General features: G+C 39.4%; 1 protein-coding gene across 2 annotated transcripts in view; it reads left to right on the top strand.

Annotated features, from left to right (window-relative positions):
- The first annotated feature begins 5,083 nt into the window (after nucleotides 1-5,083).
- The window catches only part of Prpf18 (pre-mRNA processing factor 18), a 31,802-nt gene continuing 23,507 nt past the window's right edge, over nucleotides 5,084-13,378 (top strand). Inside the window, exon 1 of one of the 2 annotated variants that reach the window (XM_013515516.1) lies at nucleotides 5,084-5,294. In XM_013515516.1, the coding sequence (XP_013370970.1) occupies nucleotides 5,229-5,294 (66 nt within the window). In that variant the 5' untranslated portion in view covers nucleotides 5,084-5,228. The remainder of the gene's footprint in view (nucleotides 5,295-13,378) is intronic. The other variant, XM_005387160.2, reaches the window with a different exon arrangement.

Here is a 13,378-nt window from a genome sequence, read left to right as displayed (position 1 = left end):
TTTTTTTTGGTTTTTCTCCGGTACCGGGAACCGAACTCACGACCTTGCGCTTGCCAGGCAGGCGCTTTGCCGCTGAGCTAAGTCCCCAGCCCCTGGTTGGTTTTTTTAATATTAACCAGACTGGTCTAAGGGATGCACAGGTAGCTGGTAAAATATTATTTCCAGGTATGTCTGCAAGCACTTTGAGTTTCCTATGCCCTTCAGACTCCAGGACTTGCACAAGTGTCCACCTCCCTCACCCCACCCAGCTTGCAAGCCTTTGCACTGAATTACTCCCTGCTCTGCTAGATTCTAGCTTGCAGATGGCAGATTGTGGGATTTCCAGGCTTCGTACCATTTGGGCCAATTCCTATAGGAATCTCCTTCTATATACCAACACATCCCAGCTTCGGAGAATCAGATTCACCATGTTTTCATGACAATGCAAAACTGATTCAATAGAGGCTGAATTTTGAATTTTGATCCTTCCCTCAGGCCAGGCATTTGTGGAAAGATGCTTTCTTGAAGTCCTAGGCAGCAGCAGCTCCCAGTCAGTGGCTCAATGCAAGGGCAAATAACTGTTTCTGTACAGCATGCTGTGTTGCTGAGCTTGGATGTTTGTTAAGTGTTAAATGCATTTTTAACTTACATTTTCAACCCATTTAGGATGGGTTTATCAGACATAGCCTTGTTGTACATTGAGGAGCATCTTATATTTATACATAGCCTGCTGTTTCTATTTCTTTGCAGAAGAACACTGACTGGTCACTGTTGCCATCTCAAACCACCACTGTGACATCATTAAGGATGGACTTGGTAAGAGATGAGCAGTAGCACACTATTATATAGCATTTGCACCACTAAGATGCCACCATCATAAATAAACCCGAACATAAATAATAGTAAAATAATAAGTGATAGGTTCTGTGTACTTACCACTTTTGCTCATATGTTTAATAATGACTTTGTTTAACAATTGGTTCACAACATTCTTGAGAACTTAACTCTTGTGGGTCAGTATAAACCAGGTTGGCTGTGGTTCCCCTGTGCTGGCTATCTACTGCTCTCAGATTCACATTCCATCTCCTGCATCTCAGAAAGATCAACTCAATTCCAATCTCAGTTTCCTAAAGAAGAGATTCGGTCACTGGTCGGATCAGGCATCTGCCTGTGGTCAAGCTGTACATAGCAATCATGTGAATGTGACTAGACCTCAAGGGAACTGACCACTTCTCATTTGGAAACCCCCAGGAGCGGCACCACTGTGAGTGAAAGGGCATCTGCACAATGCCCAGGACATGTTGCAGACACACGACACCTGCTTCTTCCTGCCCATCTTTCAGGACTCCACAAGACTTCATTTCCGGCTTTTCCACTCTCTTTTTCCAGACAGATTACAAAATAGTAGATCAGTGGTTCTTCAGTGTGGTCCCTGGATCAACAGCAGTTGCCTCACTAGAAATTTGTTCCAAAAGGCAATTCTTGGACCATCCCAAATCTGGTGAGTGAGAAATTCTGGGCATGGAGACCGAAGTGTATTTGAAAAGGTCCTCCAAATTGCTCTGAAATTGAGACCCACCATATTAAATGCATGGCACACCTTTTCTGCTTTAAAAAGGCGTATTTTATCCTTTAGCAGCAAAACAAATCCAGGACATCCTGGTTAAATTGGGCATTTCCTTCTAGTTTCCAGAAATGACAAATAATTTCTTACGATGCATTACTCCTATAGAGGAATAACCTCATCAATTACATATTGATTTTTTTTACTACTTCTTCTTTTAGAAGATGGCAGTTTTTAATTTCTAGGAATATTATAGCCTCTATATACATTATAAATCATATACATCTAACATAATTTATTTTTTCAGGATACAATTTTCTATTTCTAAGCTTGCTGATAACCTTCTTACAGATAGGGACTATATTTTTGTATTTGATTTAGGCCACAGAATGTAATGTAGGCCAGGACTCATATAAGATATTGAAATATTAGACTGTATAGTTAAGAAGTTTTTAAAAATTCTTTTTCTAACCCTTTGTTTTATTTTACAGGCATTATTTTAAAACTATCACAGAAAATTTCTAAAATGGGCTGAAAACCTATAAAATTTCAATAATAATAAAAAAGAAAATGGCCAATATCTAAATTTATTAAAATTATGGAATTTGTACTAAATTTGGCAAAGACAGTAAGGATCACCAATGGGGTCTTTGGCTGAGTTAACAACTTATATTTTGGCATGTTTCCTTCTAATAATTTTTCTATTTTTCTATGGTTTTGTTATAAAGCAGAGACTATATATTATATTTATAGTTCCAATATTCTACTCTTAAACTAAATATTATGTCATGAGCAATCTAATATCACTGAACAGTTTTTGAAGTATGGTTTTCAGTGGTTCCATATTATTCACTTGTATGAATGAAGTTGTCTTGGTTACTTTTTTCTCGCTGCTGGGACAAAATACCTGATGCCGGGGCTGGGGATTTAGCTCAGCGGCAAAAGCACCTGCCTGGCAAGCGCAAGGTCGTGAGTTCGGTTCCCGGTACCGGAGAAAAACCAAAAAAAAAAAAATACCTGATGCCCAAAATTAAGGAAGGAAAGGTTTATTTCGCTTACAGTTCATGGAAGTTTCAGTCCGTACTTGGCAGATTATAAGGCAGAGTGGCACATGGCAAAGAGCTACAGCTCAGGGCAGCAGAACACAGCTAAGCTGCAAGCACACACCAGGGCAGAATCGGGGAGGAATGTGCTCAAGCACTCTTTTCCTCTCCCTTACATATGCAAACTATCCACTCCCGGGAGGGTGCAGCTCTCAAACCCATAATAATCAAACTCTAACAGCCTGCCCCATTTCCGCATGAGGCTTTGGGGAGACACACAGACATAAACCATAACATTCCACCCCTGGCCCCCCAAAGACTCGTGCCCATCCCTTTATACAAACAGCATTTAGTCCATCTGCAAGAGTTGCCAATGTTCTAACAGTTTCAGCATTGCTGACGAGTCCAAGTCTCAAGTCTCCTCCGAGATGTAAGGCAAACTCTTAGCTGTGAGCCCCTGTACAAATGAAAAGTTAAACACTCCCAACATTCAATGGCACAAAATAAGCATTACCATTCCAAAAGGTACAAACAGTGGGACACAGAGCATTGGAAACAAAGCAAGTCCAAAATCCAGCAGGGCTAACATCATGTCCTGTAATTCCACATGCAGCATCTGAAGCAACTTGTGGCACATTGTGAGCTCCAAAGGGCTTGCATGAGTCCACCCCTGTGGCATTTCTGGTGGTTACAGCTTCCATGACTTCTCTCTTAGGCCTGCTTTGCTCCCTCCGGGCAGTTTTCCTTAGACCATCCACGGTCCTGGCTTTTCTAAACTTCTGAGGTCTCCAGGGCACTTTTTGCTTCACACTCACAGCCTCACACAGAAGTACAATTTATTTAACCATTGTCCTATTTAGGACTTTTAGGTTACACCCAATATTTCACTTTTAAATAACGATGTGAATAAAGAGGATGCATATTTTTAAAAGAGAGCTATTCTTTTACAGGTAAGACTGATCGATTCTTTAGAGTTTCTAAATGCTCCTGGTCCTCTTTTCTCTCCCCTGTGTTCATCAGTTTGCACCCTCAAGTATTCACCTCTATCACCTTTGAGCTCAGGTCTTAATGAGTATTTAATGCATATATTTGCATAAACACCCAAATCAATGAAACTGTGAGATTTAAAAGGAGCTAGTACCTTTTCTGATAGTTTTCCATCAGCCAGGAAATCCTTTACACTCTCCAAACTTCCATTACTGTTACTATCATCTGTGCCAATGCTTCAAGACTTTGTTCTACAATCTCTAATTCTTAAATTGGGAGAATGATAATAAGTTATTAATTGCTTATTGAATGGTAAGTGATCTAGGACATAAGATATCAATGCAAGAATGTTACCATGTTAAATCAAGGACCTTTTCCTTGTAAAATATGTGAAGCTTTCAAAAGCTCTAAAACTCAGCAAAGTATTGTAGGACAGAGAGTGAGTTAACTTCCTATACTGCTTATTTTGGCAATAGTCAGGTATCTTTTAGATGAAATATAACACACACATAACAAAACTTTCTAAACTGAAATGAACAAGTTTTTATTTTAATAAATCATCTTAGTTGTTGTCAATTGACTGAAGTGAATGGTGTTTCTATCCTTTCATAATGGGAAAGGATAACATAACAAATACTCGGTTATGAGAATCAGAACTTTGAAGAAATGCTTCCATGGCATGGAACCAACAATAAATGTATTCTAAACGGTTTTTAGGATTTACAACTATCCCTGCCAAGCATGGTAGAACTCTAGAACTAGCACACAGAATGAGGCAGGAGGGAGGTACATGAGACCAGGAATTTGAAACCAGCTTAGGAAACATAGGGAGGCTCTGTCTCAAAACCAAACTAAATCTCTGACACAGTTTTTTTCCCTCTCCAATTTAATTTTTCTTCTTGAATTGGGTTTTTTTAAAAAAGAGTTTCTGATTACATTTCATTTAGTATCTTGATTGCTACGTACAGGAAAGATGATCTCAATTACTTTGAGGTAACTATTGAATTATTAGTAAGACAGGTAAGAAATCTAGATCTGAGAGAATTGAGGCAGAGCTACTGAGAAATGCCTCAGATGGGGGTAGTTGTTTAAGCTTACAGGACATTTGACAGGCTGGCTGTGAATACCGCTTTCTACTCTATTCTCACAAGCTCGTATTACTGTTCTGGTTTTGTTCAGCCTGCTGCATTCATCTTGACAAGCAAGTAACTTCAGGAACTCCGAAGCAAACTTCTAGCACAGTAAAAATCGTGTCTTAATTAACATAAGTAGAGTGTCCTACCCGGAGGCTTTTGGAGCCACCAAGCAGATACAAAAGGCACAATAACTATGAAAAATGCAGCACACGACTTCAGCGCTGCTCAGAAGGCTTGGTTTCAGTCCTTTATTTGTACCTCTATACTAGGGGATACTACAGCTGCGCTTTCGGCGGGCACCAGCAGGGGGCGCACGTCGGCAACCGCGTCGCCAACAATGGCGTCCCAGGGTGCTCTCTTTTCTCCTCTCGCTGGCCTTGGCTTCCGCCGGAAGTGCCGCCATGTTGTTGCTGGCCTCGGGTGTTTGTGGGCGGCCGTGGGCTGGCGGCCGTGTCTGGGTGAGGGGAGCAGCAGTTCCGAGGAGCCGGCCAGGGGGCGCAGGCCACGTCCGGACCCGAGATGGACGTTCTGAAGTCCGAGATTCTCCGGAAGCGGCAGCTGGTGGAGGACAGGAACCTGCTGGTGGTGAGGAGCTTGGCGGCCGGCGTCCCCGGTGGTGTGGGTGAGGGTGCTGCCCGGCGGGGAGCCCCTCCGATCAGCCAGCCGCCGCGCCTCGCTCGGGAGCCCGGGGCGGGGTGCGGGACCGCGGGACCCCCGGCTGCCCGTGCCCCCTCCGGCCGCGGTTCTGCGATATTGCCCGCTGCTGTCTCCGGAGGGAGGGTGTGTGTCCCGCCCGCCCGGGAAGGGCGGTCCCGAAACTCCTGAGTTTTTTCTTTTTCTTTTTCTTTCTTTCTTTTTTTTTTTTTTTCTTTTTTTGGTACCAGGAATCGAACTCAGGATTTTGCACTTGCCAGGCAGGCGCTTCTGCGGCTGAGCTACATCCCCGGCCCCCCAGAGTTCTTTCCTATAGTACGACTCGGTTCTTTTACTCTAGCTCCCCTTCCTCCGCGTTTACAAAGTTTGTAGGTCTGCTCTGCATGGGCGGGAAGGCTATTTTTGGAGAGGTACTCAAAACAGAAAGAATGACCGGGTACAAGAACTTTGAATCCACTGCCTTATTGCAACAGTTCTTAAAACTGTTGGTCTGAGACTTTTATATTCTTAGAAGTTACTAAGGATCCCAAAGGGATTTTGTTTATGTGTTACATATCTGTTAGCATTTACCTATTATAAGTTAAACGAAGAAACTAAAAATATTTCCGTATTCGCTGATCATCTGAGAAGTAATTGATTCAGTGAGTTGGGCAAATCTCTCGATGGTAGACTGGTTTCATTACACAGTATTTTAAAAATATTAGTTAATCACTGATTTCATGAGGTTTCTGTAACCATTCCTTAAGCATTAGGAAACGCGACTCACAGTGGCAAATCTAAGTTCCTCAGAGCTGGAACTTTTCACCATAGTCAACAAATACTGTCAGTTGATGTCCTGAAGTGGTAGGCTCACTGTGTTCAGTTTTGGAAACTTCGCCTGACAGCTGTTCAAGTCTAATAACTACAGTTTATCAGTATTCGTTTATGACAAAATGATACTCAGAAAGTAGTGTCAGCTCAGTTGTTTTCCTGTAGACAGCTTCATACTTTAGTATCAATACAAAATGCTTTATGTACATTCTCATTTGTCACAAGGATGTGAGAAAGATGTAGTCAAAGACTGAGACTTAGTACAATTAGTAATTTTATTATAGGTTGAGAATCCCTACTCCAAAAGTGTAAAATTTGAAATGTTCCAAAACCAAAACTTTTTGAGTTCCAACATGATGCCACAAGTAGAGAAGCCCACACCAGATGTCAGTGGAATTTTCAAAACGTTAGAACACTAAAAATTCTGTATAAAATTACCTTCAAGTTCTGTGCATAAAGTGTATATAAAGCATGCATGAATTTTGTGTGTAAAGTTGGGTACCAACCACCCAGATACCTCTTTTTGTACATGCAAATATTTCAGAATAAAAACGAACCTGAAATCCAAAACACTTATATCCCAAGCATTTTGTATAAGGGATGCTCATCCTGTACTTCATCAAGGAAATTATTAAGTGACAGATACAATGACAGTTTAGTGCCACTGTTTAGATTCTTGCTAAGGCTTTGGTATGTTGGACCCATCCTTTTATTTACAAATGTCAACAAAATGAACAAAAAATACAGTACCTTAATATTGATTTTATTTATTTATTTGTCTTTTTGAGACAGGGTCTCTTTGCAGTTCAGGCCAGCTGTGAGCTCACTTTGTAGCCCAGGCTGGTCTTGAACTCGCAGCGATCTTCCTGCCTCAGCCTCCCAAGTGCTGGGATTACGGGCGTGCAACACCACGCCGGGCAGTACCTTTATATTGAAAATAGTATTAGTATTGAACTCATGGGTCCTCTGAAAAGGTCTTAAAGGACCTATAGAAATCTGTGGACCACATTTGGATACTATCCGACTTAGACCTTTGCATGTAGTATATTATTAATGTGTATGGTGTAAGTTAGAGTTGTTACTTTGTTGGATGGCAAATGTCATAATTGTTGAAACCTTAAAAATGATTAGGAAAGTAAAGCTAATTATAGAATGTTATTTAGCTGGCAAGGTGTGGAGGGGGACTTTGCCCATATTTTTAACTTAATGCTTTTATTTCTATCTCAGAAACTTTTTTCTTTGGATGAATGGTTTGGTAATGTGTTTAAGAACTAATATATGTGTTGAAATGCATAATCGATGTTAGAAAGGGCCAGAGTGCTGAAGTCAAGTGCTTTAAAGGGAAAACTGCCTTAAAAGAAATACTCAGCTCATTCTCGGGCTTTATAAAGTAAAGATTTGCATGATCAGGTTATTTGTTATGGAAATAGACCAACTTATAAAAATGATCAAATTTTTCAAAATTTTGATTCTTCATGACAATTATATATAAACTTTTCCTGAGGAATCTTTCATTATTTAATGTGGTAGTTGGTTTACTCAGATATTCCAGCCAGAAGATAAGATTGATTTCCTCAATTATAAAGCAGTTCAGACCAACAAAGGACATACATGAAATGGGAAATAAAAGACTGACATTCATAGCTTCGATTAAAAGTAATCCTCCAGATGTTATGCAGTATACCTTACACATGCTATCTAACTTTAACTGGTACAGCACCTCCATAAAGGTACAGTTATTCCTCTATAGTGAAGAAACTGAAGTTACGTGCTTTATACCTCACACAACTAGACAGAGGTGGAACCTGGATTTTTGTCCTGGCCTCTCCTACTTCAAAGTCTGCTAGAGTAACTACTACTGATAAGATGTTTATTTATATTCACTGGTGAACATGGAATTAATTTTGATAGGACTCATGTGAGAATTAATATATATGATTTGTATTTTTCAAAGTGCTGTCTTATTTGACTTCACAACTCTAATTAGTGCATAAGGCAAGTGTTATTCTGTTATTTCCATGAGTGGTGAAACTGAGACTTACAAGGTTACCTGGTCTTCTTATATCCCAGGATAGATCTTCTCTCAGGCCCATCTTGTGGGTGAGTGCTCTTGTGTAATGCAATAATACATATGTATCTACACATCTTTTCATATTGTATGCATGGGAAGAGAATCTTTTGATTTGCAGCTGTATAGTTTTATACAAGATCAGTTTACTTTGTAGCTTTTATCTTCCTACATCATACTGTTCATCAGTAACTTTCAAACTTTTCACTATCCCATCCATAATAAGAAATATATTTTTACATTTTGATCTGAGATGTAAAAAATGTTTTCATGAAATAATTCTTTCCATAATGGAATGATTCTGTCATGATTTTTATTTTTTTTTCATAAGTTCATCTTTCATTTCTAAAAAAATGCTGGCTAGGAATCAAGAAGTAGTTTTCATTACCTAATCTTGTAGCTAAAAAAGAGTTGTCTATATTAATTACTCTTTTGGAGGAACCTCCTTATCTTTGGTCATTTCAAGTGGTGTCCCAGCTTTTTGTTGTTAATCTATGGTAATTGAAATAATATTTAGCTTATGAATACCTCTCTGTCAAACCATGGGGAAACTACCTATCCTAAGATACTCTGCCCAGTATAACTACTCTGAAATAAAACACAGTGTCTGCTTTACTAGAATGCCAATGCTTTGGAGCCCATATTGGTGAATCTTTCTTTAAAGCCAAGCGTCCTTTACATGGAAACCCTGGCTGTTGTAGGAACTCAGTGGGGCGTGAGTACTAGTTGTAGGTAATTGCAGTTTAACTAGTTGTAGGTATGGGGGGCTGGGGATTTAGCTCAGTGGCATAGCACCAGCCTGGCAAGCACAAGATCATGAGTTCGATTCCTGGTACCAGAAAAAAAAAAAAAAAAACTCGTAGGTACAAGGATGAGCTTTGTGGAGAATTTTGACTCCTCCATCCAATTTATTGAATGTTTTCTATGTGCAACATACTACACTATGCCACAAAACATTAAAAAGAAATGTCTGACCCTTTTCTTAAGGAACATGCATTCAGTTTTACAGAGAAAATAGAACCCAACAAGTATGGAATTCCTTGACCCTTTCCCTGTTAAAACGGAGGAGATAGCAATTATATCTTGGGTGAAACCTTATGTCTACAATTTGGATCCCAGTTCATCTTTTTCAGCGTCATCAGGAACCTTAGCATCAGTGGTCCCTTTCTTCCTTGTGTCTTCAGTCTCTACTGGCTTATCCCCATCACCATGGAAAGTGTATATAAGTACCTCTTCCATCTTTCAAAAGGTGTGTGTGTGTACCTGTGTGTATACCGTCCCTTTTCTTTTTAGGCACTTTCTAATGTGAATTCTAATTCCCACTCACTGGCTCCTTAACCTGCTGCAGTCTAGCTTCTGCCTCAATTATTCCACTAAATCAGCTCCAGTCAGGGACACCAGCAACCTTCACAGCTGACTTGTCTGACCGGGTTTGATACTCTTTTATTAATTCTTACTTGGCATCTTGTGTAGCACAGCTTCCTGTTTTTCTGCTTCTCAGGGTGCTTATTCTTGGTCTCCCTTATAAGCTGCTGTTGCATTTTTCTCCCATAAAATGTGATTTACCTTAATGTTCACTCCTAGTCATTTTCTTTTCACCTTTTCTTTTCTCTTTAAAAATTGTGTATTTTTATGATAATCAGTTACCATTTTTGTTGGGGGCATAAAGTCTTCGGGTAGATGTCAGAACATCTATCAGCTCCTTAAAGTTTTATATGAAATTTAATGTGTATGTATAGAGGACTTCACTGTTTATGATGTTATTGGAGGGATTTTAGACTCAAAGAGGGCCAAAAGTAATCATGTCTATTCTGGTGTTTGCCAAGTCTCTGTATCATTATTCTTTCAGTGTTCCAGCCCTAGGGAACCTTTTTCATCTTTTTAGTTCTTTGAACTTCCCTTTCTTCACATTTGTTCATCCCTTGGAATAGTATCCTGTGTGTAATCATTTCCATTTCCTGTCTCTCAGTAATAGCTGACAAGAGCCCTGTAAGTTTTGTACCATGGTGGGGAAAAAAAACCTGTTGTAGGGAGTTTTTTGCTGTGTTTGATACCATTTTTGACGTCTGCTGCAAAGTAGATTTGTCCTTAATTTTACTATGAAAATTTTCAAACATACAGAGAATTTAAAAGAACTATTCAGTGTAAGGAAGCTAGAGGTGTTGCTAAAGGTGTTACTCAAGTTAGTAAATTATGATCAGCAGTGTTAGCAAGGTAGAAAGGTTATTATTAGTATGGAAAAATGAAAGGCAGGTGGCAGGTTATAGCCTGAGTCCATAAATTTGTGAAAAAGCTAGAGCTATAAATGGAAATCTCATAAAGGATAGTCCGTCAATAACTGATAATGGTCCAACATTTCATGCCAGTAAGAGGTGGTTTCACAATTTTAAAGTGAGAACTGGAGTTGATAGCATAACTAGGCATGGGGAAGCAACCATTGCTGATAAAAAGGCTGCTGAAAATTATATACACCGCTTTGAAATGATGACATAGAGAAATGGCTTTTGCTGTCATCAAGTTTTCAGTTGTGATGAAACTGGCCTTTTTTTGGGTGAGTACGTTAGGGAAATTATTGGTGTTTCTGGTAAATTATGCACATTATATAAGCCTTTATTATGAAAATGTTAGTTAAGGGGTGCTTTGGGAGGTTTGGAATGCATTATGGGTATTTACATTATTTTTATGGGAAAAATAGTCTTGACCTACAGCCAGCTTGAGTTGCAGCCAGCCCTCGAGAATGAGTTGAGTTTGTAAATCAAGGGTCCACTGTATACTGGAGAGTTCAAGGCTAGCTTGAGCTATATAGTAAGACCCTATCTCAAACAAACAAACAAAATAAACAAACAGGGTTGAAGAACATAGCTTAGCCTGAGGCCTGGGTTACAATCCCGAGTACCACCACCAAAAACCAATTATCATAGTAGAGTATATTTACTGTACTTTGCAGTCATTTCTTGTTCCTGTCACCCTCAGAAACAGCCACTATGTTTTGATTTTTTTCCATTCTCAATTTTACCTACTCTAGAACTTCACATAAATAGGATTATACCATGTGTTTGGAGCTTTGTTTGATCAGAATAATATTTTGAGTTTTATCCGTTTTGCTGTATGTCCAGTTATCCTTTAGTGTTTATCCTAATAACTGTAATTACCCAAATTGACCCATTTGTCTGTTTTCCTACTGATGAGTACCTGGGCTGTTTCTAGGATTTGGCTGTTATGAGCAGAGATTCTGGGAACCCTTAGGAACAAGTCTCATGCTTTCATTTTTCTTTGAATTGCTGGGTCATAGAGTACATGTATTGAGTTTCTTAAAGTTTCCCAATTCCCGTCTTCTAATGTGGCTGTACCCTGTTACATATCTGCCAGCAACGCAAGAGTCGGCTTGCTCTGCATTCTTGACAGGGATTTGTGTCGACCTTCTTTTTACTGTGCAGGCATCTCATTGTGGCTTGAATTTGCATCTTGCTGATAATAAATGAGATTAATAAGCACTTTTCCTGTGGTTCTTGGCTATTTGTACATCTTGGTGAACTATTAACATGGGTTAGTAGCTTTTGGCTTATTAAGTTGGAGGAAATCTTTGTATATCCTGCGTATCAGTCCTTTGTCAGATACGTATTTTGTGACGTGTTTTTTGACTGTGATCTTCCAGATGATGGGTTATCTGTTCATTTTCTTGATAGTGTCTTTTGAAGAGCAGAAGTGTTTAATTTTGATCAAGCTGTCTTTGTCAGTTTTTTATGGTTAGCTTTTTCTTTGTCCTGTTTGGGGATTTCAAATACTGAATATAATCAGTTGAAAACAGTTTGATGGTTACTTAAAAGTTAAGCTGACACCTACCATCTGATTGGCCTCTCTGCTTCTAGATACTTACTTGAGTAAATTACAAAGATTTTCATTATCTTCTGAAAAAAAAAATTTTTTTTTATAAAAAATGGGGAGTTTTAAAAATTTTGGGTCAGTTTTTTGTTTGATATGGGATGTGGGTTGTAGTTTAAAAGTCAGATAATGCAAACAGTACCACCACCACGACTTTTTATTATTTTTCTTTTTTTTCCTCCCCTCCTTCATTCTCTTTCTGAAAGTTGCGAACATACACAAAAATAGAATTATATAAGGAACCCTCATGTACCCTTCCCCTAATACACGTAATGCTAAAATAAGGGCCTTTCATATTACTCAGGCTCACACCCAACAAAACTAGAATTACTTAGGTAACCTCATCGAGGACATTCCTGTGTCCTTGAAATAAAATATGTGTATGCGTATTTACACTTGTTTTGCTCAGATAAAATCCAAACAGAACTGACGAATTTCATTTGCTTATTATGACTATTGGCCTTTTTTAGTGGTTAACATTTTCGTTCCTCCATCTCTTGTTTTTTCTCCGTACATTTACTTGCTGGAGAAAGTGGGAACTAGTTTTGTACAATGTTCTGTGTTTGTTTGTTCGCTGCCTGTTGTTGACATTTAGCTTACTCCACTGGTCCAGCGGTGCCACACCTATGACCTGCATTCCACAGGAGGATGTCTGTATCATTGAAAGCTCACTGCCCTTGTCCCTCCATTTAGGAAGAAGAGTACTTCCTGTGGCATCACATAGGGCTGTTTTATCTTCTGCTAGTGACGACCTTGATCAGCCGGCTTAAGTGTGGGCAACCTGAGCTTTCCCTTGCCACCGGCAAACCTTTCTTTTAATAGTGCTAGCATTCGTTGATGATCATTGCCTGAGTAAATGAGCTTTGGAGCCATGAAGTGCTTTTAATGCTGTACATGTAGCAGGATGTGGTGCTCAAGTGTAGGAGGTTGAGGCAGGAGGATCACTGTGAGTTCGAGGCCAGTCTAGGCTAAATCGTGAGTTCAAGGCCATCTGAACTACATAGTTGAGACCCTGTCTCAAAAAAACCAAAAAACCATGTATGGAGGTATTATTGAGGCCCTGCTATAATTACAATAAAGTGGGGCAGTATCTGTTTTTGAGCAAAATTCTCAATGGAGTAGTATTTCAGAGGTAGAGCTGCAGATGATAACAAGCTTATAAATTAGGTTGTACATTTCACAGTGAGGATATATGAAGAACTAACAGCTTTATAGCCACAGTAGATTAGAGCTTGTGGCATCAAATCATAGATAT

This window comes from Chinchilla lanigera, unplaced genomic scaffold, assembly GCF_000276665.1.
Source record: "Chinchilla lanigera isolate Chin_1 unplaced genomic scaffold, ChiLan1.0 scaffold00028, whole genome shotgun sequence".
In the NCBI taxonomy this organism is placed as follows: Eukaryota; Metazoa; Chordata; class Mammalia; order Rodentia; family Chinchillidae; genus Chinchilla; species Chinchilla lanigera.
The sequence above is the reverse complement of the archived record's forward strand: the minus strand, read 5'-3'. Positions and strand labels throughout refer to the sequence as shown.